The following is a 26,868-nucleotide window of genomic DNA, read 5'->3' on the forward strand; positions in this document are numbered from 1 at the left end:
CTTTTTAGGTCTACCCAAGCTATGATGAGCCACATTGATTTCTCTCAGTTCCTTGACTGTGCGCTGCTTTTTTGCCTTTATGCCTCAGCACATTCTGCTGCTTCTGCATGGAATGTCCTCCTCTTATTTCCCTTCATCTCCTTTACCAGGGCTTGGCTCAGCCTTTATTTCCTCTGGGAATTCCCAAGTCAGTGCACCCTGAGTCTCTGGTTTGCCCCTGACGTGCCAGTGGAAACTGTCAGAGTGCAGGGACTGAATCTAGGCCCTACCCTTGTATCCCTAGCACCATATTGGGCACAGAGAATCTTTATGGAATGGGTGAATGATCTCAAGAGCCTCTGTAAAAAGAAACTTACCACACCTGGGTTTTGTTAAGCTTATTATTTGACAAAAAGAGACCCAAACTGAAATTCTGTCCCCATTAAACAATAACTCCTGATTCTTACCACCCTTTAGGCCCTGGTAACCACCATTCTACGTTCTTTATGAATTTGACTGCTCTAGATACCTTGTATAAGTGGAATCATACAGAATTAGTCTTTTTGTGACTAATTTATTTCACTTCATGTGATGTCTTCAGGGTTCCTCCATGTTGTAGTATACATCAAAATTTCCTTCCTTTTTTTTTTTTAAAGTTTTATTTTTTAAGTGATCTTTATGCCCAATGTGGGTCTCAAATTCACAACCCCAAGGTCAAGAGTTGCATGCTATTCCATCTGAGCCAGCCAGGAGCCCCGGAATTTTCTTCCTTTATAAGGCCGAGTAATACTCCATTATGTATATGTGTCACATTCTGTTTATCCATTTCATTCATTCAGCAGTAGACACTTTGATTGGTTTGCTTCCACCTTTTGGCTGTTGTGAATAATGCTATGAATACACGTGTAAAGATACCTGTTCAAGTCCCTGTTTTCAATTCTTTTGGGCATGTACCCAGAAGTGGAATTGCTGGATCATATGATAATTCTATGTTAAAAATTAAACATTAAAAAAAATTTTTTTATTAACATTTATTTAGTTTTTGAGAGTCAGAGAGAGACTGAGCATGAGCAGGGGAGGTGCAGTGAGAGGGAGACACAGGATCGGAAGCAGGCTCCGGGCTCTGAGCTGTCAGCATGGAGCCTGATGCGGGGCTCAAATTCACGAACTGTGAGATCATGACCCGAGGTGAAGTCAGTCGCCCAACTGACTGAGCCACCCAGGTGCCCCCAAAATTAATTAAAAACATAGTCAATTAAAAATTTTTTCCAAGTTAATCTATTTTATTTTCATATTTTTATTTAAATTCTAGTTAACCTATAGTGTAATATTGGTTTGAAGAGTATTTACATTTTTTAAAGTTTTTTATTTATTTAAGCAATCTCCACACCCAACATGGGACTTGAATTCATGAACCCCAGATCAAGAGTCTCATGCTCTTCTGACTGAGCCTGCTAGGCGCCTCTAAAAATACAGTTTAATTTTTTAAACTTAAAATTACCATATAATTAACCACCATACTGATTTCCACAGCTGCTGCATCATCAATGCACAAGGGTTCTAATCTTCACATCCTCACCAACACTTGTTATTTTCTGACTTTTTGTTTTGGTTTGGGTTTTGTTTTTATTTTTGTTTTTAATAATAATAGCTTTCCCAAAGAGTATGAAGTGGTATCTCCTTGTGGTTTTGATTTACTTTTCCATAATGATTAGTGATGTTGAGAATCTTTTCATGTGTTTTATTAGCCGTTTATCTCTTCTTTGGAGAAATATCTATTCAAGTCCTTGCCCTTTTTTTTAAAGCAGTTTTATTTATTTATTTAATGTTTGTTTATTTTTGAAGGAGAGAGAGAGAGTGTGTGCGTGTGTGGGGGGGGGGAGGGGCAGAATAGAGGGAGATACAGAATCCCAAGCAGGCTCCAAGCTCTGAATCGGCAGCGCAGAGCCCTATGTGAGGCTTGAACTCACCAACTGTGAGATCACGACAGAGTCGAAGTTAGCCACTTAACTGACTGAGCCTCCTAGGTGCCTCTTAATGTTTGTTTATTTTTGAGAGGCACCTGGGTGGCTCAGTGGGTTAAGCATCCAACTGTTTCAGTTCAGGTCATGATCTTAACGGTTTGTGGGTTCGAGCCCTGCGTTGGGCTCTGTGCTCACAGTGCAGAGCCTGCTTGGGATTTTCTTTCTCTCCCTCTCTCTCTGCCTCTCCCCTGCTCACGCTGTTTCTCTCTCGAAATAAATAAATAAACTTAAAAATTTTTTAATATTTATTTCACTATTAAAATTTTTTTTTAATGTTTATTCATTTTTGAGAGAGAGAAGAAAGAGAGGGAGACAGTGCGTGAGTGGGGGAGGGGCAGAGAGCGGGAGATACAGAATCTGAAGTGGGCTGCAGGCTCTGAGCTGTCAGCACAGAGCCCAACCAGCGGCTTGAACTCCCAAACTGCGAAATCATGACTTGAGCCTAAGTCGGACACTCAGCCGACTGACTGAGCCATGCAAGTGCCCCGAATGTTTATTTATTCTTGAGAGAGAGAGGAAGAGAGTGTAAGCAGGGGAGGGGCAGAGAGAGAGAGAGGGGATCTGAAGTGGGCTCTGTGCTGTCAGCAGAGAGCCTGATGTGGAGCTCCAACCCACCAACTGTGAATTCATGATGTGAGCTGAAGTTGGATGCTTAATCATTTGAACCACCCAGGCACCCCATTTTTAAATTTAAATTAAATTAAATTAAATTAAATTAAATTTTTTTTTTAGAAAGCTTGCACACCCACAAGCAGGGGAGGGGCAGAGGGAAGGAATCTTAAGCAGGCTCCACGGTCAGTGTAGAGCCCAACACAGAGCTCAATCTCACGACTATGAGATCATGACCTGAGACGAAAACAAGAGTCAGATGCTTAACCTACTGAGCCGTGTTTTTTGTTTTGTTTTGTTTAATTAAAAAAAATTTTAAGTAGGCTCCACACAAGAGTCACATGCTCTACCCACTGAGCTAACCAGGCACCCCTGTTTTTTGAGTTGTATGAGTGCTTTGAATATCCTGGATATTAAACCCTCGTCAGATAGATGACTTGCAAATATTTTCTCCTTTCTCATCGGTTGCTTTTCACTGTGTTGATGGTGTCTTTTGAGGTATAAAAGTTTAAAATTTTGATGTGGTTTACTTTTTTTCTTTTGTTGACTGTGCTTTGGGTGTAATATCCAAGAAATCATTGCCAGTTCTAATGTAAACTTTTTCTCCTATGTTTCCTGCTAAAAGTTTTTAGGTTTAGGTCTTTGTATTTGATCTGTTTTAAGTTAATTTTGCACATGGTGTATAGTAAGTCTTCAACATCATTCTTCTGCATGAGGCTATCCCATTGCCCCAGCATCATTTGTTGAAAAAACTGTCATTTTCCAATTGAATGGTCTTAGCATCTTTGTCAAAATCAATTGACCATATATGGGAAGGTCTATTTCTGTGCTCTCTATTCTATTACTATGGTCTTTATGTCTGTCTCCACCACTGTTTTGATTATCATAGCTTTGTGGTACGTTTTAAAATCAGGAAGTGTAAGTCCTCTAACTTTTTTTGTCTTTTTCTAGATTGTTTTGACTAATCAGTGTTCCTTGAGATTCCATATGAATGGCATTAAATCTGTGTATCACATTGGGTAGGTAGTATTGGCATTTTAACAATATTGTCTTCCAATTCATGAACACAGATGCCTTTCCATTTATTTGTGTCTTCTTTAATTTCTTTCAGCAACATTTATAGTTTTTAGTTTACAAGTCTTTTGCCTCCTTGGTAAAGTCTGTTCCTAAGTATTTGATCCTCTATAATGCTATTATAAATGGAATTATCTTCTTAATTTCCTTTTTTGATTGTTCATTGTTAGCGTGTAGAAAAATAACTGCTTTTCATGTGTTGATTTTGTATCCTTCCAACTTTGCTGAATATGTTTATTAGTTCTAACAGTATTTTTGTGGAATCTTTAGGGTTTTCTACATATAGAATCATGTCATCTGTGAACAGAGATGGCTTTACTTATTCTTTTCCAATTTGAGCTCCTTTTATTTCTTTTTCTTGTCTAACTGCTTTGGCTAGAACTTGTAATACTCTGTTGGATAGAATGGCAAATGCAGGCATCTTTGTTTTGTTCCTGATCTTAGGGTACATTTTTCGATCTTTCACCATTACATATGCTGTTAGCTGTGGGCCTATCATATATGGCCTTTATTATGTTGAGACAGATGTCTTTTATTCTTAGTTTGTTGCGTATGACTGAGATGTAACTTAACATACCATATAATTCATCCACTTAAAGTATACAATACAGTGTTTTTTTAGTATATTCACAGGGTCCTTACACCTTTTTTACCCTCTGCTTATCTCAGACTGGTTGGATAATAGTTTTCATGTGCATGAAGACTTGCTGGAAGGTAGAAAGCTGCATCTTTTTGTAATTTTAGAACATCATGCTTTTGGAATAATGTCACCCATTGTTTGAAGAGTCGGGACTCATTTCTTTTGAACACTGACTCAGTGCTGACTTCATATGAATATGCAACTTAGGCTCCTGTGGGGCTGCTCCCAGTGTCATTGACACCTGCAGGTGACATAGCTCCCAAGTGTGGGTAATGGATCCTCTGGGTGCTTTACCCTTAGTTCATCCACTTGGATTTGCAAGTTGACCCTAGAGTTTATGTAAAGGCTTCCAGGCCATCCACTGATAACCACTGTCCCATCTATGGGGCAGAGAGTTTATAGGAGGGTGTTGAGGGCTAGCTTCTGGAGGTGGAAAAAGCTTCCACAGTGCAGAAGCCTAAGCAAGTTGTGTTTGAATACTTGTGCCTTAGTAGTTCCTCATTCCCATGGAAGCTTGTGGATTTAAACTCTTGTTGCTGTGGCCAAGCTGTTTGACCTTCCCTATTTGCATTGACCTTAAGTGGTCAAGGGTCATCTAGGAAACATGTGCTCCAAACACAAACCCTCATCGTAGTGTCAGGAAGCCTGCATGCCAGGGATGGGATCACATGTAGTATTGAGCAGAGGCTCAGGCCCCTCCAAACAGGGCAGGGTAAGTGGGCCGACATCCAAGGCAGGGAAATCCCTGGTTATGTTGTACATGATTATGTTGATTAATGACTTCAGGGCAGTTGAGGTCATTTGCTGCTTGGTCAGCTGAGGCATTAAGAGAATAGAGACCAGCCTTTGGGTGGCCTCTACCATATAAAGTAAGGAAGCTGATTATTTGGGCTGCTGTTTTTCTAGGAAAAAGTACAGGTTTTAATCTAATGGGAATCCTGCCAGCAGTCTTATACAGCTTCTCCCAGTGGTTCTTCAAGGTCCTTTTTTGGCAGGAGGTAGCAGGCAGTTTGAGAGCCTGGGTCCTTTGAACTGTGCAAGTCCCTCTTTGAAGTGCTGTTCCTTTCCCTTCCCTCCTCTTTCCCCTAACTTCTGCAGGCCAAGTTATCAGGGTCATGTGTTGGTTGGTATCCTTTCCTGGTTCCTGCCAGCATGATGGGGTAGCAGAGGAAGATATGTGGGTCACAGCCTTCCTTCCTTGCCTGATCCGATCCTTTATTTGGATGGTAGAGGCTGCTGCCCCAAAACCCAGTGGCACAGCCAGCCAGAGAAGGGCAAAGGGGCATTACTGTAGATGAAGGACTTGCAGAGACAGTAGCACCATGTTGTGGGAACTCTGGTAGTGGTAGAAACAGGTACATAGGTGCATGGAGCATGTCAGGGGTAAAAAAGAAATAGTCCAAGATGGGGAAATGTATGTGGAAGTGTTCCTTGCAGAATCATTTACAGTAGGGAACAGTTGGAATGTAAATGTATAGCCACTTGGAAGTGGTCAAAATAAGACAACCCTGTGTAATTGCTTTAAACATTTTTTTGTGTGTGTGGTAAAATATACATAACAATATTGACCATTTTAACCGTTTTAAAGTGTAAGTTCAGTGACATGACCTTTAACCGTAAAGTTAAACCTCAGCCCTCTTGGTTGGTGTTTTTAGTATTCTAAGCTTCTCAACTACCTGTTGGCACTCACATGTAGTTGATATCAGGCATCATGTGTGAGTTTCTACTATTTTACTCTTAGAAGGTAATGAGTTGTTTCTCATATTTAAGTTCTTGGGGAAATACCTGTTTCCTTGTACACTATAAACAGGCTAGAAAACCCTGTTCATTTCCTTTTCTTTTTTTTTTTACATTTATTTATTTTTGATAGAGACAGAGCACAAGTGGGGGAGGGGCAGAGAGAGAAGGAGACACAGAATCCGAAGCAGGCTCCAGGCTCCGAGCTGTCAGCACAGAGCCCGACCCAGAGCTTGAACTCACAAACCATGAGATCATGACCTGAGCCGAAGTCGGACGGTTAACCGACTGAACCACCCAGGTGCCCCTGTTCATTTCCTTTTCTGGCCTGCCCACTCATGAGTGCCACTGAGACATCTTTGACAGAGGTGTGCAGCATGGGCCCTGCCTTGCTGTGGGTAGCTTAGTTGTTTAGGTACCTGGGTAGGAGGAGTGTGTGTGGGGGTGTCTCTCAGGGACTTAAAACACCCTCCCCCTAACATTGGATGATCAAGGAGGTCAGCAGTGAATGTATGCAGTGAGGGTAATGAGTTTGGAGATACCCAGAGAAGAAGCCCCGTGGGAGGGGTCCTGACAATCCTGTGTGAAAGTACATTACATGGCTGTACTTTTTCCATGTCTTGGTCCTTGTTGAAGAGTGGCATGTCCCCATGGGCTTGATCTTGTATTGCTCTGCCACATACAGGATTGAACTACTTACCTTAGGCACTTCTTAGGGACAGATTCCACCACCTTAGCCGGAGCCAGAAACCAAGGGACTGGAAGCAGTGATTTCAGGGAACTTTCCTCTGAAACTGAAGGCAGTGGTTCCTGGCTACAGATACCACCTCTTGTTTCTCCAGCTACTTAAGGCATTGAGATGATTTTCATTAGAAAATCAAAATGTGGGCCCCCTGGGTGGCTTAGTCAGTTGAACATCTGACTCTTGATTTTGGCTTGGAGTCATGATCCCAGGGTCGTGGGATCGAGCCCCATGTCAAGCTCCATGCTGAGTGTGGAGCCTGCTTAAGATTCTCTCTCTCCCTCTTCATCTGCTCCTGGCCTGATTGTTCTCTCTGTCTCTCTCTCTGTCTCTCTGTCTTTCTCTCAAATTAAAAAAAAAAGAAGGAATCAAAATGTGAAGGTTAAGAACCACTAGTGTGTTAAGAGTCACTATATTCATTGCTTGTCCTATTTTTCTTTTCCCAAGAAATATTTTAGAAGGGAGATACATAATCATTTGCTAACAAAAACTTTTATGTGTGTGATTTTTTTGAAGGTACATGGGAATAGGACTCTCAGCTCAAGGCGTCAACATGAACAGACTTCCTGGTGAGTCACTGGTTAAGAGAATATTTGTTTTGCTCTCCTTATCCAATCTGTGATGAGAATCATGGTGGCAGCCAAGAAGCTAGAGAGAGCTTTTCTGGCTGCCCACTCAAAGCTAGGCCATTGGGTGGAAGATCCTGAAAGTTGGCCATGGCTGGGATGGTATGGGCTTCCATTCCAAAAAATTAATTGGCAAGTGATTGTCATTCATGGAATTTGCAGTCAAAACCAAGCAACCTGAGCTTGCTCCTAGTGGGGATATGCCTTAGTAGCTCTTCCTCCCATTGACCTTTGACCAGCCTGGGACTCTGGCAGCATATATGGAGAGGAAGGCTGTTGCCAACACTGGCTTTTTTGTTACTTTACCATATTAATGATCAGAATCTTCAAGTGACCTCCCACTTGGGTTACAGTTGAGGCAGTTTTTTTCCTTTTTTTTTAAATGCTTATTTATTTTGAGAGAGGGAGAGAGAGCATGTGAACAGAGAGGGGCAGAGAGAGACACACACACACACACACACACACACACACACACACAGAATCCCAAGCTGGCTTCTTACTGTCAGCACAGAGCCCGATGCAAGGCTTGAACTCATGAACTGTGAGATCATGACCTGAGCTGAAATCAAGAGTTGGACACTTAACCGACTGAGCCACCCTGGCGCCCCGAGACAATTTCTTAATAAATAAGAGGATTTGTGCAAGACTTAGGTTGGCAGTCAGCAACCTCAGATTTGAGGAATGCTCTGGGCCCCACAGATGGTCCTTCTTTACTACCTAAGCACCCTTTCAGCTATTTTCTGCCCAGTGGCTCATGCCTAGTCCTGGGATGTGTCTAGTTGAGGTGATAGAAACCTCTCCCAGAAGCTGATGAGTTCCAGAAGATGGTCCTAAGTCCATTTGTCCCTTCAGTGGCATAAGTGACATGGTACAAGCTGCCCCAACACCAGCATGGAGACAGGCAAAGTCCCTATGTTTTGGCCCTGGCCCTCTCTAGTGTTTGTGCCTTGGACACAAGAAGGCAACTGTTTTTTTCCAAAGAGAGAGCAGCACTTAAACGTTTCATCTTTTCCCGTCTATGTTTAATATCACTCACAGATTTTTTTTCTCATTGACTAATTTCAAATACTTGAAATCTACACTTATTCAGGATTCAGCTAATTGTCAGGAGTCTGACATTTTTTTAGCTTTGATCTGAGTAAAAACTGTCCTTGAGTTATTAACCAGAGTGCGTGTGGCATGTTTGGCTTTTGTGTAGCATGCAGCTGTGATCTTTGTTATGTAAGCCACTGGCCTGGGCTGACTACATGTGTCTATAGTGTTTGTAGCTCTGCCTCTTAGTAACCAAGGAGCTTAGAAAAATAATTCACCATCAAGGGTAAACTGATTGTTAATCTTTTTCGTATTCCAGATGTGCTCTTTGAACTTCTGCACTGCTTTAGTGGCAGAGAAAAGAGGCTTTTATAGGCTTTCATACAGAAGTAACTATTATAATCTGTTATTACATGGCACTTAAGCAACCATGAACACTGACTGGTTAAATGAATTTTTGTTAATCCACAGAAAAGAATACAATGCAGCCATGAAGAGAATGAGGAGGCTTTTTAGGTACTTATTTGGAGCAATCTCTAGAATGTATTGTTAAGTTGAAAATATAAGGCATAGAACAGAATATAATATGCTACCAGATATGTAAAAATAAAAAAGGCAAAATGACCATACCTATACCTGCCTGTACTTGTACCTGCTTGTACATGCGTAAGATACCTTTGGAAAGTTACAGGAAAACTTGTAGTATTGGCTGTCCCTTGGGAAGGGACAGGGTGGCTAGAGATAGGACTGGGAAGGAAATTTTCCACTTTCAAAGTTTTCACATTTTCTTTCTTGTGAGTATATTATCTGTTTAAATAGAAATAAAGCAAAATGAACAAAAGCAAATGCGTTTCTATCAAGAAATCTTGAAGTCTGTCTTTCAGGTGGTTTTGGAGACAGTCTTTTACCATGTGCTAGGCATGGTATTGTAAGTTCCACATTCGCATCCTTCTTTAGTAAGAACCGTTTTTGCATGGCTCATTGGGTTTGGGATCCATGGAGTGGAGCAGATTGGGGGTGGGGAGTGCTTCAAGGTCTACCTGGGCTGATCTGAATCTCTTTTGAGTTGGAGCCATATGGAGCTGGCTTGGTCTGTTTGCCTTGTTCATATGATGGGGTTTTTGACTCCCTCTGGGCCTGTTGGAGGCCAGCTGCTGATCATGTGCTTTGACATTGGTTTTTCTTGTTTTGTTTTGTTTTTTAATGTTTATTTATTTTTGTGTGTGTGAAAGAGAGAGAGAGAATGAGCAGAGGAGGGGCAAAGAGATAGCGAGACAGAGGATCCGAAGTAGGCTCCAGGCTCTGAGCCATCAGCACAGAACCTGACGTGGGGCTTGAACTCGCAAACTGACTGAGCCAACTGACTGAAAGTTGGATGCTTAACTGACAGAGCCACCCAGGAACCCCTTGGTGTTGTTAATACAACATTGTAGGGAAATCCATTTTGGGCCCTTGTGAAGTCAGACCCTGTCCAGGCACAGGGTGTGGGCCAGTAGGGAGAAGGGGCTTAGAGACAGTGGATGAGGTGTTAATCCCCGCACTAACACATCAGGAGAGTTGGCACCTTTTTTAGCATCCCTCTCTGGTGGATGTCTTGTTTGGCAAGAGAAAGGGGCCTCTGTGGGTATTGCTTCTGTTTTCATTTCACTCTGCCTGCCAGCGCCTGAGGGCTTTCCTTCCTGTCCTGATAATCTCCCTGATTATTCCTTAAGGTGGAAAGTAAGAATCAGATTGCAGCTAGATAGGGATTCTTCCTGGGAAGGATGGATACCTCTGGCTTTCCCAGGTTACAGGGCTGGCTAAATGGCTGGGCAGAGCTAGTACTGGACAGATGTAGGGATAGAGGGGTGGCACTCTTAGGAATGATGGTGGGCCTGCCATTGTTCATCTCATTGCTGGATTTGGAAGATGAGAATCCCCTTTGGCACTTGCCATTTTCTGGGATCACTTTTTTCTTTTTTGATGGGGGGTGTTAATGAGCATACATCCTCCATAACTGAAAGTATCATCATTCATGAACAGTTGGACCTGAAACTACTAGCATGTATTCCAGCAGGGACATGATATGGAGGATGACAGTAACTGAGGCCTTTCTGCCAGTTACTTCTGATTTCCAAGAGACCCTTGGTTGCAGTGAAGGCTTTTTAGACTGTTTGGATGTATGGATGGTAGGAGGGGAGTGATGATGATGGTCTAGGCTGGGTCTGGAATTTGAGACTTTGGTGTTAACTTCAGATGAGATGTTTGAGAGTATATGTACCTTCTTGGTAGATACAGGTGTATTTGGTGGAGGGTAGTGGTTGGGGTGGTTACTGCAGCTTCACAGTGGTGTTGAGAGACAAATAGGAGTTTGCCAGGTGGGTCTGGGTACAGTAAGGCCTGTGAGTAGATCTATAAGTTGTCTAGTGCAATGAGATGGCTTCCTGGTCACAGTCAGGATGAACCCGTTGAGGGAAGAGTCTTATGTTCTTTGTCAAGGGGACTGGACATCTTTATTTAAGGAGTGCGGGCTGCAGGAGTATTTTGAGCATAGACAAATGTGATCAGATTTGCTAATTGTACAGGAGACCTTCTAGAGGGGTAGAGGCTGAGCTTGGCCTCCTGGGCAGTAAGAACTGTTAAGAGCTTAAGCATGTGATGGGACTTCAGGAGGTGCTAGATGATGGTTTAAAAAAAAAAAAAAAAGGATTCCTTTCCCTTATTCTGAAATATTTAACTGGAAGCATTTAATCAGAAGTGAACAGTTATATTTATAAATGCCTTAAGTGTGTATTTTGAGATAACACAGTATATCATGTTTAGTTAAGAAGACTCCTACTAGGTCATTGGGAGGGGTTCCTTATTTTCATGGCTATATGTAGATTACTTTCAATTTGTAAGTTTAGAAAAATTTATCAGTGAATCCGTCAGGGCTGAGTGATCTTTGGGGGAGGACGTTTTTTGAAAAACTCCCTTCCTGTCTTGTTAGCTTGTTCACGTAACTTTCTTGTGGCATCACTTTCAGTATATTGTGCTTTGGCCATCTGTAATTCTCTTTATAGGAAAATGGCTATGATTTTGATTAATTATCAAAACCTATAAAAAATCTCCATTATCTTTTAGATTAATTGAATCCATTTTGTTAATAAATTTTTTTTAATGTTTATTTTTGAGAGAGAGAGAGAGAGTGCAAGCAAGGAAGGGGCAGAGAGAGAGGGAGACACAGAATCCAAAGCAGGGTCCAGGCTCTGAGCTGTCAGCACAGAGCCCATTGTGATGCTCGAACTCATGAACTGTGAGATCATAACCTGAGCCAAAGTCAGACGCTTAACTGACTGAGCCACTCAGCACCCCTTGTTTATTTTTCGAGAGAGAGAGAGAGCGCGTGAGTGGAAGAGGGGCAGGGAGAGTGGGAGACAGAATCCCAAGCAGGCTCCACACTCTCAGCGCGGAGCTAGATATGAGGCTCGATCCCACGAACCGTGAGAGAGGAAGAGAGGGAGAATTCCAAGCAGGCTCCATGCTGCCAGCACAGAGCCCAACTTGGGGCTTGAACTCAGTGAAACTGTGAGATCGTGACCTGAGCCTAAACCAACAGTCGGATGCTTATGTGAGCCACCCAGGCACCGCGATTCTGACTTTTCTATATCCTTGCCAATACTTGTTATTTTCTTTTTGTTTGATGTCCAAGAAGTATTTTTAATTTTAACTTTTTAATATTTTAGTTAATATACAGTGCAATATTAGTTTCAGAAGTAGAATTCATTGTTTCATTACTTATATATAACATTCAGTGCTCATCACAACAGATGCCCTACTTAATACCCATCACCCACCTGGCCCATTTCCCACCCTCCATCAACCCTCAGCTTGTTCTCTATTGTTAAGAGTCTCTTGTGGTCAGGGCACCTGGGTGGTCAGTCAGTTAAGCATCTGACTTTGGCTGAAGTCATGATCTCGTGGTTCGTGGGTTCGAGCCCTGCTGTGTGCTGACAGCTCAGAGCCTAGAGCCTGCTTTGGATTCTGTGTCTCCCTCTCAGTCTGCCCCTCTCCCCCCCCACCTCAAAAATAAATAAACATTAAAAAGTCTCTTGTGGCTTCTTTTCCTTTCTTCTCTCCCCCTTCCCATATGAGTGGGTAATTCCACATATGAGTGAAATCATATATTTGTCTTTCTCTGACTTACTCTGCTTAGCATAATACATTCTAGTTCTGTCCACATCATTAAAAATGGCAAGATTTCATTTTTGATGGCTGAGTAATATTCCATTGTGTGTATGTACTGTATGTGTATATATACACATACACACGTACACTACATCTGTGTGTGTATATGTGTGTGTATGTATATATGCATACATATACGTATGTATGTACACACACACACACACACACACACACACACACACACACTACATCTTCTCTGTATGTTAGGGCTCAGTGTTGTTGAACCAACTATAGGCTCACATTTAGTCATGTGAGGAAACAGACCTTTAGGGTTGTGGTCAGCTTGTGGAGCAGTATGTAGCTCAGTGGTTAAGAGCATGGACTCTGGAGCCACCCTCTGCATTTGTATCCTGGCATCCCGAGATAAGTTACTTAACTTCTCTGTGCTCAGTTTTCCTTATCTGTAAAATGGGAGTGATATTAGTACTTAACTCTTATATGGAATGATTATGAGAATTTAGTGAGTTAATTCCCATAATGTGCTTAGAATAGTGCCTGATAAAAAGAGGGGTGCTGGGGCACCTGGGTGGTTCCATCAGTGAAGTGTCTGACTCTTGATTTCAGCTCAGGTCATAATCTCACCCTGCTTTGGGCTCTGTCCCGAGTGTGGAACCTGCCTAAGTTTCCTTCCTGTCCCTCTTTCCCTATCCCATATGCACGGGGTGGGGGGAGGGGGGGCTTTCTAGTTCCCCCGCTTTCCCCCCCTCAAAAAAAAAAGGGGGGGCATGCATGTTAGCTTTTGTTGTAATTGAAAAAAAGTATTTTTTTCTACCTGAGGAAGAAAGTATCTATACATTTAAAATTTTTTTTACAGGAGTGCCTGGGTGTCTCAGTCAGTTAAGCATCCGACTTTGGCTCAGGTCATGATCTCATGGTTTGTGGGTTCGAGCCCTGTGTCAGACTCTGTGCTGACAGCTCAGAGCCTGTTTTGGATTCTCTGTCTCCCTGTCTGCCCCTCCCCCAATCATGCTTTGTTTCTCTTTTTCTCTCAAAAATAAACATTTAAAAGTTTTTTTTTAAATAAAGTTTTCAAATGTTTGTATATCAGAGTACAGTTAGATGTAATTGAAACAGTATTTTCTGTCAGTGCTTGTGTTTTCTGTATTTGAGTAACCATGTTTAGTACCTGCTAGCTGGACTTGAATTATGGAGGGTGAAGATGGTACAGCAAACAAAGTCAGGAAGTTGGTATTTCAAGTATTTTCTTGTAGGCTTTACTTTACTGGCTCAGCCAGGACATCTTTGCCTCTAGGGCTGTCACGAGTAGAGAATAGCCACTCTAGGGGTCTCATTTAGCCCTGGGGCAGATGATAACAGAGAGTACCTCTTGTATGAGACTGTGGTGGTCGGACTTTCCCAGGAGCATATGGACATGCCTTAGCTTGCATGGTTAGAAGTTTCTGTTGGAAGATGTGGAACTTTTGATGTTTACCTTTTGTAAGACTTTTTGGCCTCTGTTAAGTGTGAAACCAAGGAACAGTTGTGGTCCAAAATAAGAATGTCAGAATCCTTGGCCAAATGCCTTGAAAGCAGGGCAGGATGATGATGATCTATCTACAGGCAGGTGAGTACCTGCAGCCCAACCCTCCCATCATTGAGCTGGCAGCAAGCAGCATAGACTGGGATCCCTGGATTGAAGAAGCAAGGAGAAAAAGTCAGCGTTGTGGATAGAGTTTTGGGCTGCTTCTAATCTTGGGTGCTTTGAGGGGGGTGAGGATGGGATAGATCTTCCTTTTGTGCCTTGTACCTCAGAGAGGGCCAAGGAGACTTAGGCTGTGTTGTTCGGTAGCCCCATCTGCCTCATAGCTGGGCAGCTGATAATTTCCTCCTTGCCATTTCTGTGGAGGAGGCAGGTGTTCTCTTGGTGTGGCATATATTACCTTAATTACTGCAATCCTACAAAGGAGAACCCTTGGGGCACACTTTCTTCGAACTGTTGTAAAAGAAGCAGCTAGAAGAACCACAGCTGGGGACTGGGGGTGGGGGAGCATGTCTCCTGAAGCAGATGGCACCTTGCAATGAGGCCCTGGTAGGGGGGTTGGAGGGTAGTAAGGGGACTGTGTGCCTTGCTCCCACAGGATGGTCATGTTCAAGTAAGCATCTTTTCCCCAACCTAGAGCATGCCTTGCCTAAGCCTGCCCTGAATGGTCTGTTAGGAGCATGTCCCTGGGACTGTTTGTGTCCTGATCTCTGTGGCTGGGGCCTGCTTCTACTGGGTGGAACACTTTCTGCAAACAGCTGATATTTCACATTTGCACGTGTCATGGGAGAGGAACAGCAGATAGCAGAGAACAGGGCAGAACGTGGGTGTTTGTGCCAGGTTCACAAGTACAGAGGCTAGCCCCTGTCAGTGTGACAGGCACTGACAATAAGTAACAAGGTGTTCAATATCCTTTCTTTCTGCCCTCGTATCTTGTAGCATAAGGTGCCTATTCAGAGCAAATATCAATAGCAGTGGCTTTGCTCAGTCCCTCCGTGAGTCCAGTTGGGTGAATTGAACCATCAGAGCCCCACTGGAAATCTGGGTGTGCCTTCTCCTAAACCTGGTAGAGCACCTGGGAATAGTCCTCTGCAACACTGGCATGATTGTAGGTACCATACAAGCCTCCCAAGTGAGTACCAGCTGAGGCTGGTAAAGGGAAGAGGCTGACTGGTGACGGCCTTGCAGTTCAGGCCTATAAGGCGCCTCAAAGTAGCCCTGCCTAGAAAAGGCAGGCAGCCAGGAGATTCTCTGAAACCAGGGGAACAGCTGCTCAGGACCGCAGCTGTGGGAAGAATAGGTTGGGGTTTGTGTGCATGGTGCTGCCCAGCCCCTCACTGCCTTGATCATTTTGTTTTGTCTCTGTCTGAGATATCCTTGGAAAGTGACCTGGAGGGGAGTGGAGGGGTAGATACCCACGTTCCACTGGGAAGTCCAGAGCAGAGGGTGGTTTGGCAGTTGGGGCCCAAGGGCCATGTAGCTGTACAAAATCCCTGGTGGTTTCCGTAGATGTTAATGGTGCCAGTGCTTTAAGACCCAACGTAGTCCCTACTGCAGAGCTGCTTTCATGTAAGAGGCTCTCTGCTTCCCTGCTACTCCTTCCTGAGCCAGCAGTGGCCTTGGCCCCATGGCCAGTTGAATCATGGTCCTTTTCTGTGGGCCTCTTTTCTCACTCACAGGAAGACCTGTATTAAGTTCTTTGAGGTAACAGGTTTCATTGACAGCAGAAGGGCCAGCTCTGAAACCTGAGTTTGTCAGTCTCTGAAAACAGAGATTCTCAAGTGTCCTCTGGTGTGGTTGGAGGCTGGGGCCACATCAGGGTGGAGCTGAGTGTAGACTAGTTACTGCTCAATCCCTTGCCTTACTAGTGTTGGGCAGGAATCTGTATCTAGGGGTCCTGGAAATACTGTACTACTATGCCTGAGTCTCCTTTTGGGAAGGGTTTTGCACATGCCATCTCTCAGGATCTGGCAATGTGTGCAAAGTCACAGGCTCCTACACTACCAAGGCTCACCCATCCACTGACTTTCCCCTGAGGTTCAAAAGAAGTTCAGTGGAGACAAGGAGAAGCCAAACCTGGCTCCAGAGGAAAGATACCAAGGTCTCAGAGCTGAGCTTGCTCCTCAGTCTTGTGGGACAGTGCTATGCCTTTCCATAGCCTGATTCAGCATAGTAGATGACAGACCTAGCCTGTCCTGTGGGATCCTGAGATACAGGCCGGTAGCTCTGTTAGATATGGCAGATACTACTTGAGCCATGTTCTAGCCAGACCCAGCTATACCCATCCTGGCTTCCCTGGGCCTCCCCTGGCCATCAGGTATCTGTTTCTTTTGGGGTAGAGAAAAGGTATGACTCATGGAAGGCTGCTTTTATGCAGGTGCTGGCTATGTAGCCTCTCACCTTGCCCATGGTTTTGAGCTGACACCTGCCCCTATCTCAGTATAGGGCCTGGGTACCCCTGCGAGGGCAAGCTCTACCTGGTATCAGTCCCTGGTGTCACCAGCTACCTACCTGCAGATAACCTTTTTCTCCTGCTCTCCTTACCTTGACTTCCATGCTGAGCAGACCCCCAGGGTACCCCTGACCCCTCTAGCCTGGAGCCGCCAGAGGCATAGCCCTAGGGTTGTGTGGATCCTGTTCCTTGGTTCCATGGTTCTGAGAGCTTGGGGTAACAGCCATGTGAGTACCAAAATGGACCCTCTGTAATGTCACTGCACTGTCTGCTGAGTGAAAAGATCTCTTTTGCTTTCCCATTGTCCATTGCTGAGCTGCTCCAGGCAGTGGATCCTATCAGATTTTTTTAAGATACTTGAGGTTTGGGGAAAAGCATTTATCTGATGGATTCCAGGGAGGGATGCCTCTGAGGAAGTGACCATCCTTGAGAAGCAGCCCTGCCAGGAGGTCTCCCAGGGCACATGTGCTCTCTCTACAGCAATCCCAGGCTCAATAAGCACCCTGGCCAAGCTAGTCCAGCACCTTTCCTCTATAGCCAGTCTCATAAGTGACATTTTGAGAGCCACCGGGGATGGTTGTTGAGCTCTGTCAAGTGCTCTGAAGGCCAGATGGCCTCCCCGGGAAACCGGGGACAAGCAAGAGTGGAGCAGGCCTGGGGCTGCCATTGCTGGGTGTTAGTTAGGAGAGGTGGGTGGTGACCAGTTCCATCCCTGCTTGCTCCCTCAGGGAAGAAGGAAGTACGAAGTCTGAAGTGCCTAGGATTCACCATGGAACTGGTATTAGAAATGGAGAGGGAAGAGAAATTTGAGGGTGAGTGCCTCCTTTGGGCTGGTATTCCCTAGCCATTCTTGTTTAATTCTCTCACCAACCCTGAAAGAGTTCAGTCAAGAGAATTCAGTAGGCCAAGTGATAGAACTGGGATTCAAACCCAAGTCTGTCTAGTCCCAAAGCCCAATGGTGACTGGGACCCATTTCTTGGGGAGAGATGGCTGCCGTGGTGGCATGGAGGCCAAGGCTCAGGTTTACTTTGTGAGGCGTGGGCTGGACTCTGTGTGCTGGCTAGCCACAGGCCAGGACTAGAACCTCCTGGGCAGGCACAGCACCAGCCCCCTTCCAAGATTCTGTGTTAATGTGCTGAAGATGCAGAAAGAAGTCTTTCTACTTGGCAGTGGGAGTCCTCTCCAATTGCTAGCTCCTTGGGACTAAGGCCCCTGACAGTCCTGGCAGATGGAAGTTGCAGTGGTTGGGCTCCTGGAGCAATTGTGTTGGAGTCCCTGGCACCCCCATGGGAGTCTTCTACCTCCAGGGCATTGTAACCAGGGATGGCGTCTGGGAGTGCCAAGATGATGAACCATTTCCTTTCCTCAGCCGCCCCCACACTTCTGTGATAGAGACTTCCCCTCTGAGTGATCATGGAAGGGGAAGTGGGTGGTGCCAGAACATCGGAAGTGGGCACCTAGGGCTCTCTGGCCCAAATGTGGCTTGGCTTCCCCTTGCATCACTGGCATCTAATAGGTGTCTGACATGGCAAGGGGTAGGCTTTTCTGTGTGGGCACCCATAGGCTGGCTACCCATTCGTTCTCTCTGGGAGTGTCAAGGCTTGTTCTCTTTGGAGAGGGAAGAATGATTAGTTGGGTGGCTCTTCTGTCGGAGTGTTTTCCCCATTGTATGGTCTCAGCTATCCTCTGACTCAGAGACACCTGGACCTGACTTCCTACAGGAGGGTGTGGTGGTCCAGGCAGCTGTGCCCCCTTGTTTTCTTCTGGCCCTCACCTCTCATTGTCCTCTCAGACAGCTGGTTCCAGCCCTGTGATAAATGTGACAACTCTCATTCCCGGGCCTATCACCCCAGCTTCACACCAAGCCCATCCAAAGAGGGTGATTGCTCCTGCTGCCAACTTAGAAAGCTGCTGACTTTGGGTCCAGAAGTTCTGTTTGGGGCTCTCTTCTGAAGCAGAGGGTGGTGGGACTGGAGGGGAGGCTTACCCAGAGGTGTGGGAGTGACCATAGCTGCTGGACACTCTTAATGGGAAAGGGGACTTAGAACCATGGACTCTTCTAGAGCTGGCAGAGGTATTTATATCTGCTTCCTTGTTTCATAGATGAGAAAACTGAAAGAAGTTAAATGACTTACCCAGGTGTAGAGCCAGGTCTCCAGCCTATCTGTAGTCCTCTTGCCAGGACCCAGAAGTAGCTTCATCATTAGTCTGTGTAAGTGGGGGCATGATGCAGTCAGACAGCTCTAATTGCTTTGCTTTTCTTACAAAGAAAAATGACAACAAAACTCCTTACACTCAAGCCTAGGATTGCCCACAGGCAGTGTGTCACAATATGGTCTGATCATTGACAGTCTTATACTTCAGGCTTCTTGCCAGCCCTTGACTACATTTCCCTTTTTATTTCAACAAACATTTCTTGAGCATGTACTCTGGGCCAGGTGTTATGCAAGGTGAACAAAAAGATGCTTAGATGTGGCCCCGATAGCCAGAGAACTTTGGTTGCTTCAAGGGAGAGAAACCCAGGGCGCCTGGGTGGCTCACTTGGTTGAGTGTCTGATTCTTGATTTCGGCTCACGTTATGATGCCGGGGTCATGGGATCGAGCCCTGCATCAGGCTCTGTGCTGAGCCTGGAGCCTGCTTAAGATTCTCCCTCTCCCTCTCCCCAGCTTGCTCTTCCTCCCTCTCCCTCTCTTCCTGCCTCCCTCTCTCCCACTCTCTTAAATAAATAAAATGATTTAAAAAATAGAAAAAAAACAAAAAGGAGAGAAACCCATCTCTAACCAGCTGGTCAGCCAGAATTCAGGCAGGGCAAACAGAGGAGTGAGGTCTCAGGGATTCAAATGCTGTCTTGGACTTTCTTTCTCTGTCTCTTTCACCTGCTTTGTGCTTACTAGTTTTACTCTGTCAAACTGGCATTCAACATAAGATTGGAGCAATGGCAGCACAGAGCTTTGAGACCCACTCTCCTCCCAGCATCCTTGTAGAAAAATCAGGAAGATCTCTTATTGATCCAGTTTGGGTCAGGGAGGAGGAATTACTAGGATTAGTAGTCCACCCTGGAGACAGAATTGGTGTGGGGGTGGGGGGGGGGTACTTCTTAAGAGAAGGTGAGTACTATCCCTTAAAGAAAGGGGGCTGGCTGGCAAATCCTAGCACTCCTTGTTCACCTACCCTACTGCTTGTTCTTGCAGCCTTGGGGGAGGGGTGACAGGAGGCTTTGTGCCCAGGATGGAACTGATCCAGATACCAGTAGGGAGTAGTGTTGGACAGGTCAGCCAAATCTGGAGTTCAGAAACCTTGTAGGGGTTATGTGAAGTGTTTTCTAATGGAGCCCAGTCTTTGAGGAACTCACACTGTTCCACTTTCAGAGCATCTTCCTTTTTCCTGAGATTGAATTGTGGGCCACCTCAAGAAGGAGGAGGTGGTAGCTTCACCCTTGTGGGTACCTGCTTGGTACACACCTGAATGTCCCTCAGAGGAAAGGAGAATTGAGCTTCTGAGAATGTTATCTACCAGACCACAAGCCTTCACGTAGCCTCGCAGTGACTCAGTTTTCTCAACCTTCAGATGGGGATTATTGTACCTGCTGATTGGTTAGAGACTCAGTGTTTCTTCTAAGTAGATCTTAGGGCTCTTTGACCACGCTAATTGCTCCCACCTCACTTGGTAGAGAAGGGAACCTAGGTCCAAGGAAGTGAGTGACTGCCGAGGAACTGCCATCTTGGAGGGACAGGACTGTATCCAAGACCAGACTGCAGAAGGCTTTCAGGCCATACTGCTGCCCTACCACCAAGGGTGATAGTGTCTCTTTCTAATAGAGGCCAGACCGCCCTCTGCAGTACCCTAGATTGAGACTGACAACCACAGATTGTCTACAGAATGTGCAATGGCAATTTGACCTTGGCCTTATTGGTTTGTCTCCTGTCTGCCTGATTCCTCAAGAATGGCAGGAGAAGGACCTGCTCCTTTCTGCTGTACAGCTTCTCAAGGCCTGGGGAGAAGTTTCATTGAGAGCGGGGTAACTTAATCCGTTTAGAGTAACTTCGTGCCCTTTAACATCTCTTCTTCTATTTTGAGCATCTAGTGCCTTGCTCTGTGTTTGCTCTGCCCTTTCTAGTCTTTGGTCTGAATTTTTCACCAAAAGGAAAAACAGGAAGCCATTGTATCAAGACAACACAGTAGGAAAATCCTCCATTGACTTCATTTAAAATTTTCTGTTTATGCTACTGTTTGTTTCATGAGTGTTCCCCATCACAATTTTGAGTGTCTGGGATAAGCCACAGTCATTTCACTGGCCTTGTATAGCCACCCACCTACTCAAACTTAACATGTCCAAAAGGCCTGCTCCTTCTGTTAGTAGGTGGTGCTACCATTCACCCTTTTGTCCAGGACAGAAACCTGGGAGGCATCCTTGTTCGCTTTCAGACCAGCAGCACACACATCCAGGGAGTCCTGTCAGCTCTGCCACCAGTCTTCTTAAATCTCTCTCCGCTCCAGCCCAACTGGCCGCCTTTTCCCGTTTTTCAGACATGCTGAGCTCATTCACTTTACCCCTCAAGTTCTTTTTTCTTTTTTTGTTTTATTTTTTTTTAAATTTTTTTCAACGTTTTTTATTTATTTTTGGGACAGAGAGAGACAGAGCATGAACGGGGGAGGGGCAGAGAGAGAGGGAGACACAGAATCGGAAACAGGCTCCAGGCTCTGAGCCATCAGCCCAGAGCCCGACACGGGGCTCGAACTCACGGACCGCGAGATCGTGACCTGGCTGAAGTCGGACGCTTAACCGACTGCGCCACCCAGGCGCCCCTTCTTTTTTGTTTTAAATGTTTGTTTATTTTGAGAGAGAGAGAGCGAGAGAGTGAGGAAGTGCATGCGCACAGATGCAGGGGAAAGGCAGAGAGAGGGAGATTGAGAACCCCAAGCAGGCTCTGAGCTGTCAGCACAGAGCCCGATGCAGGGCTTGAACTCACGAACCTTGAGGTCATGACCTGAGCTGAAGTCAGATGCTTAACCGACTGAGCCACCCAGGTGCCCTGAAGTTCTTGTTTCTGATTTTCTCATCAAGCATGCCTTTGCTTAGGGATCACGCCTCAGCAAAGACTAACTTGACTACTCCATCCCAGTTAGTCCCTATCCCCACTCCCTTTTCTAGCCCATCACCTTGCTTTGTTTCCTTCAGAGCATGTTTTATCTACCAGGTGTTTTCTTGTTTGCTTATTGGTTTACTTATATATTTTGTGTTCTCTGCTGCTTTTCCACCTCCCAGCACCCCGTTTGTCAGCTCCATGGAATAGGCAGGGCTTTGTTAACTAATTGGTGGCAAGTGGGTTGGTTGCTCTTCCTTTCCAGAGAATGAGAAGGTAGCACAGTGTCCCTAAACCAAATTGCTGCCACAGCTGTTATTACTGAATGAGGTGTATAACATTCCGTTTTTCACCCCAGGCTGCCTTTCATATGCATACATAAACACTTTCTGTACATACTTTCTGTATTTAATTGTGTTTGGAAAAAATATCGGTTATAAAAATGATAGCTCCGAATGAAGATACATCATAGGCCTGTGATTTTCTTGGAAAAGCTTTTAACTTCATGGCACTTTGAGGAGCAAGAGACAAGGAGCTTGAGGTGTTGATTGTTTTACATTGATCGTTTCAGATGCTCAGTAGGTTCTTCTATAGCTATAAGGGACCATATTGGTTTTCTATTGCTGCTGTAATAATAATAGTGACCTAAAGTAATTGTTTTAGGGGCATCTGGCTGGTTCAGATGATAGAACATTGGACTCTTGATCTTGGAGTTGTGAGTTCAAGCCCCACGTTGGGTGTAGAGATTACTTAAAAACAAAATCTTTAAATAAATAAATAAAATAATCATTTTACAGTTCTGAAGGACAGAAGTCCTAAAACCAAGATGTCAGCAGGCTGGCATTCTTTTTAGAGACTCTGTGGGGAGAATCTGCTTCCTTGCCTTTTCTGGCTTCTAGTGTCCACCTACATTTCTTCACTTGTGTCCCCATCTCTCCATCTTCAAAGCCAACAGTGTAGCATCTTCCAGTCTCTCTCTGCCTTCACATCACCTTTTCTGACTAGACCCTCTTGCCTCCCTCTTACAAAGACCCTTGTGATTGCATTGCTTCTCCATCCAGATAATCCAGGACAATCCACTCTCCCATTTCAAGAGCCTTAATCACTTCTGCAAAATCTTTTGTACCATTAAGATAGTATATTCACAGGTTCTGGGATTAGGACTTGGACATCTTTGGGAAGCCTTACTCAGTGTATGACAGGGACTATGCATTTTCTTCCTCTGGGTAAATCTATATAAATGGTAAGTGATTTGGGAATTGAAAACAAAAACAGGAAAACTTAACCTATTTTCCATACAAACCAAGATGATGGTGAATCTTAAATCAATTCTAAGTAAATACTTTTTTTTTTTTTTATGAAGCTCTTCAGTTTTTTTTTTTTTTTTAATTTAAAATCCATATTTATAGTTCTATGGTAGTTTTTGTCAAAATAATTACATAGTTTATTTTTGAAGAAAAGTATTCAAAATACTTAAATTTCTGTATTAGGTCTTTGGAAATGTAAACCTCTGTTGTTTTGGTGATAGTTATTGAGCTCCTATACATGGCAACAAAAATAGCTTCCAGATATCCTTGAGTCATTGACTTAAGTAGGAACTGGTTCTTTTGGGCAATTTCACTATTTTTGATGGATCACATGGCTACATTTTTATTAAAATTGTTAGAGTAACTACCGCTTCAATCTGAGAAAGCTAAAACAAGGAAAATTTTCTAGTTCAAGTCTTGTACCTTCTAGCCAGTAAAATCTGTATACAAAATCTGTCATGCAGGGTCGGTCATCCTTGTGTGAGAGAGAAATGGGCTAGGACTGGTCACTACACACAAACACACAGACATGTGTATATGCATGTGTACCACCTCTCAGACTCCTGACATCCTGGGCACTGGAGGAACTTGTGATGAGATCATGTAGACCCTGCGTCAGGGAACTCCTGTCTTGGCCAAGGAAGATAGACAGGGACAGTCCCAGGACAAGTAACTACTGGTGACTGGAAAGGTTCAGTAGGATTCAGGATTGATCAGGGATGTGAGCAGTGTGCCAGGGCTAGGGGGAGGGGGGAACCAAACAATGTTATGGAAAACTTAAAGGAGCAAGCGTCGGGGTTGGATCATGATGCACTGGCACAAAGGGAGGACCCAGTGGGCATGAGCAGCTGTGGGCATGGTTCTGAGAGGGCGCATAGGACAGCAAGCAGCTCTCCCTAAGGATTCTTTGGGGAGGGCTAGAATGGGCAGTGGCTTTCCTGGGCAGTGTTCTCCCACAGCCACATGGCCTCAGGAGGTGGTGAGTGGTGGGCTTGTCTTTAGGGAAATCTTTTCTGCTCAAGCAGCATTGAGGAGAGCCACACCTCTGCCCCTGGCATCCCAGGCCCCTGGAGCAAAGTTTGGTCTCTAGTAGCTGTAGGGCTCTATAGCAGAGCAGCCCATCCTGGGGGGTTCCATGCTGAGAATTCCGGCCTGTGGCCTAAAGTCAAGTGCTGCTATCTTTGGCTAAATCATATGTATGTTCTTTATATGTGAGAAGCGGGGCTTTGTGCTTAGGAAGCCTTTCTTCAGTGGGCACTGGGTGGAAGTATCAGTTCTGGTCAGCTGGCTGTGGCTGCCTTGTGAGGTGGGAAGGTAGGGGCTCCCTGGAGAGCAGAGACTGCCAGCTGTAGCCCTCAGACAGGAGGCACCAGTACCTTTGTCTTCCTCTAGGGCTGGGGTCTGGGCCTTGCCCCATTTCTGGCCTGATTCACTGCAAGTCAGAAATCCCAGGTCCACAGCTCCTTAAAACCAGTGCATCTGACCACTGTCTTCTGGTGATGGGATAGGGGCTTGGGGACAGTTTTACTGCCTGAGTGGTTACCACCTCAAATGAGACAAGACACATGACAGGAAAGATGTCAAATCCCATTTCAACCATTTCTCAGCTTTGCGGGCTGGTGACCAAGGCCCCCAGTCTCTTGATGAGGTGGAAGTGGCAGTAACTGTTGTGCCACACACACAGGGTTATTGCTGTGCTGCTCTCTTAACAGGTTGTCATGTTGTGGTCAGTGACTGTGTTGCATGTGGGAAGCCCTTGTGCTCCGTCTGGAGGATCTAGGAGGAGCCGGGGGAGGCCTACTGTGATTGGTGTGGCATGTGGATGTGGATCCTGAGGCAGGGGAAGCTGGTGGGCATGCCCAGGGTCACCAAGTACAATCTGAGCCAGACCTAGAGGGATGATTGTCACTTTGGTCCTCACTGCTGTTCAGCTGGCACCCCTTCATTTGTAGCCTTCTGTGGCCCAGAGGAGCGGCTGCTACTGCAGCTGCTGCTGCCAGGAGCCATAGAGCCTCCTGTGTTGAAGCCTGAGGAGAGGCATTGCCTATTGTAGCTTCATCATCCTACCTCTCAGGGCAGCAGTGGGCATCCCTGTGCCCGAGGAGAGCTGCTTCCCTGAGGCCAAATGATCTGTGTACTCACCAGCAGTAGAAAGGCCCCACCCACTCTTGGGGTTAAGGAGCTTAGAAGTTGGGTTGGTGCCCAGAGCAGCACCTTATCCCCTGAGCCAGGCAGTCCCAGTGTCTCTGGAGAATGGGAAAGGTGAGAACAGAGCCTGGCTCCAGGCCTTGGGCTTTCTAAAGCCAGCTCTGGGCAGTTCTCACAATAGTTTCCTTCTGATTGGTGGAAAGCTATTAGGAGGGGAGCAGCAGGTCTCTAGGTCCTGTACCCGCTAGTGAGAGCCATTCAGCTTTGGCCTGTTGCCCACTATGGTTCTGGGGAAGCTTCATTTAACCAGGAACCAGGGTTCCTGGCTGAAAAGACATGAAAGCTCAGGGTATACAAGGCTTGGGATGGATACTGTGATTATGAAGGACACCTTGCCCTTGAGCTCACCAGTCCAAATGCAGGGCAGAGTGTGGGTTCCAGGGTCTGGTTAGTTCTACCTCTCCAGCCTTGTCCTGTATCTCCCATGCCAACCACTGGCCCTGTCATCCATCCGTTTTCACCCACATACCTTTGCTTACAGCCTGCTCATACCTCCCTACCCTCTCCCTACCTGCCTTTCCTCACCACACACATACTTAAACACACTGAGAATGTTTGAAACCTGCCTTTCTTTGTGAGGTACTCAGATACTTAAGCACTCTGCCCCTCTGGAAAGAGCTTCCCTACCAGAGGAGAACATCTACCCATGCCACTTGGGGGTGGCGGGAAGGGAAGGATGTGCTTAAGTATGTTGACATGGGCATGCTGCTCAGACCCCAAGAAGGCAGCAGAGGCTAGGAAAGCTATTTGGAGCGGCTACTTTAGGGAGCAGACCTGCTTGTCAGCCAGTCAGGCTTGCCTACCCTGTGTGGGTCCTGGCTTGCCATGGCTCTATGAGCTCTACTCCTATTCCTTAGCCAAGCAGGCAGGCAGGCAGGTCCCTCTGTAGCTCACACCCTCTGGTCCTACCTGTGCTCATGACTTTACTGTACTTCTTCCTGGAATGACCTTTTTCACTCTTTTCCCTGTACCAAAGTGTGGTGCACTTCAGAGGTGTCACTTTTGCTCTATTTCTATTCAGGCAGGAAAAAGAAATAAAAGACATGCAGAGTAGAAAGCAAAAATACAATTGTTTTTATTTCTCAGACAGTATGTTTAGAAATCCCAAAGAATCTTCAAAAAAGCTACTAGAACTAATTGGTGAGTTTTACAAGGTTTCAGGACACCAGGTGAATATATACAAAGTCAAATACATATGTGTGTGTGTGCTTAATAGCTTTATTGAGATAAGATTTTATGCCGTAAAAACCACCCATCTAAAGTGTATAAATCATGGGCCCCTGGGTGGCTCAGTTGGTTAAGTGTCTGAATCCTGACCTCAGCTCAGATCTTTTTTTTTTTTTTTAAATTTTTAAAAAATGTTTATTTACTTATATTTGAGAGAGAGCTAGAGAGCGGGCAGGGGAGGAGCAGAGAGACAGGGGGAGACAGAGAATCCCAAGCAGGCTCTGCACTGTCAGCACAGAGGCCAATGTGGGCCTCCAGCTCACGAACCATGAGATCATGACCTCAGCCAAAGTCAAGAGATGGTCGCTTAACTACTGAGCCACTCAAGCATCCTGTCTCAGCTCAGATCTTGATCTCAGGATTGTGAGTTCAAACCCTGCATTGGGGTCTTCCCTGGGTGTGAAGTCTACTTTAAAAAATAAAACTAAAAATGTTAAAA

General features: G+C 45.3%; 1 protein-coding gene across 3 annotated transcripts in view; it reads left to right on the forward strand.

The window, feature by feature from the left end:
• RANBP10 (RAN binding protein 10) overlaps positions 1-26,868 on the forward strand; it is a 64,679-nt gene that overhangs the window by 16,665 nt on the left and 21,146 nt on the right. For 2 of the 3 annotated variants that reach the window (XM_027076021.2, XM_015069309.3), the window contains exon 3: positions 7,322-7,374. In XM_027076021.2, coding sequence (XP_026931822.2) covers positions 7,322-7,374 — 53 coding nt within the window. Of the gene's footprint in view, positions 1-7,321; positions 7,375-17,329; positions 17,414-26,868 lie in introns of all 3 variants that reach the window. The other variant, XM_053210764.1, reaches the window with a different exon arrangement.

The sequence above is a fragment of the Acinonyx jubatus genome, chromosome E2 (genome assembly GCF_027475565.1).
Source record: "Acinonyx jubatus isolate Ajub_Pintada_27869175 chromosome E2, VMU_Ajub_asm_v1.0, whole genome shotgun sequence".
Lineage (NCBI taxonomy): Eukaryota > Metazoa > Chordata > Mammalia > Carnivora > Felidae > Acinonyx > Acinonyx jubatus.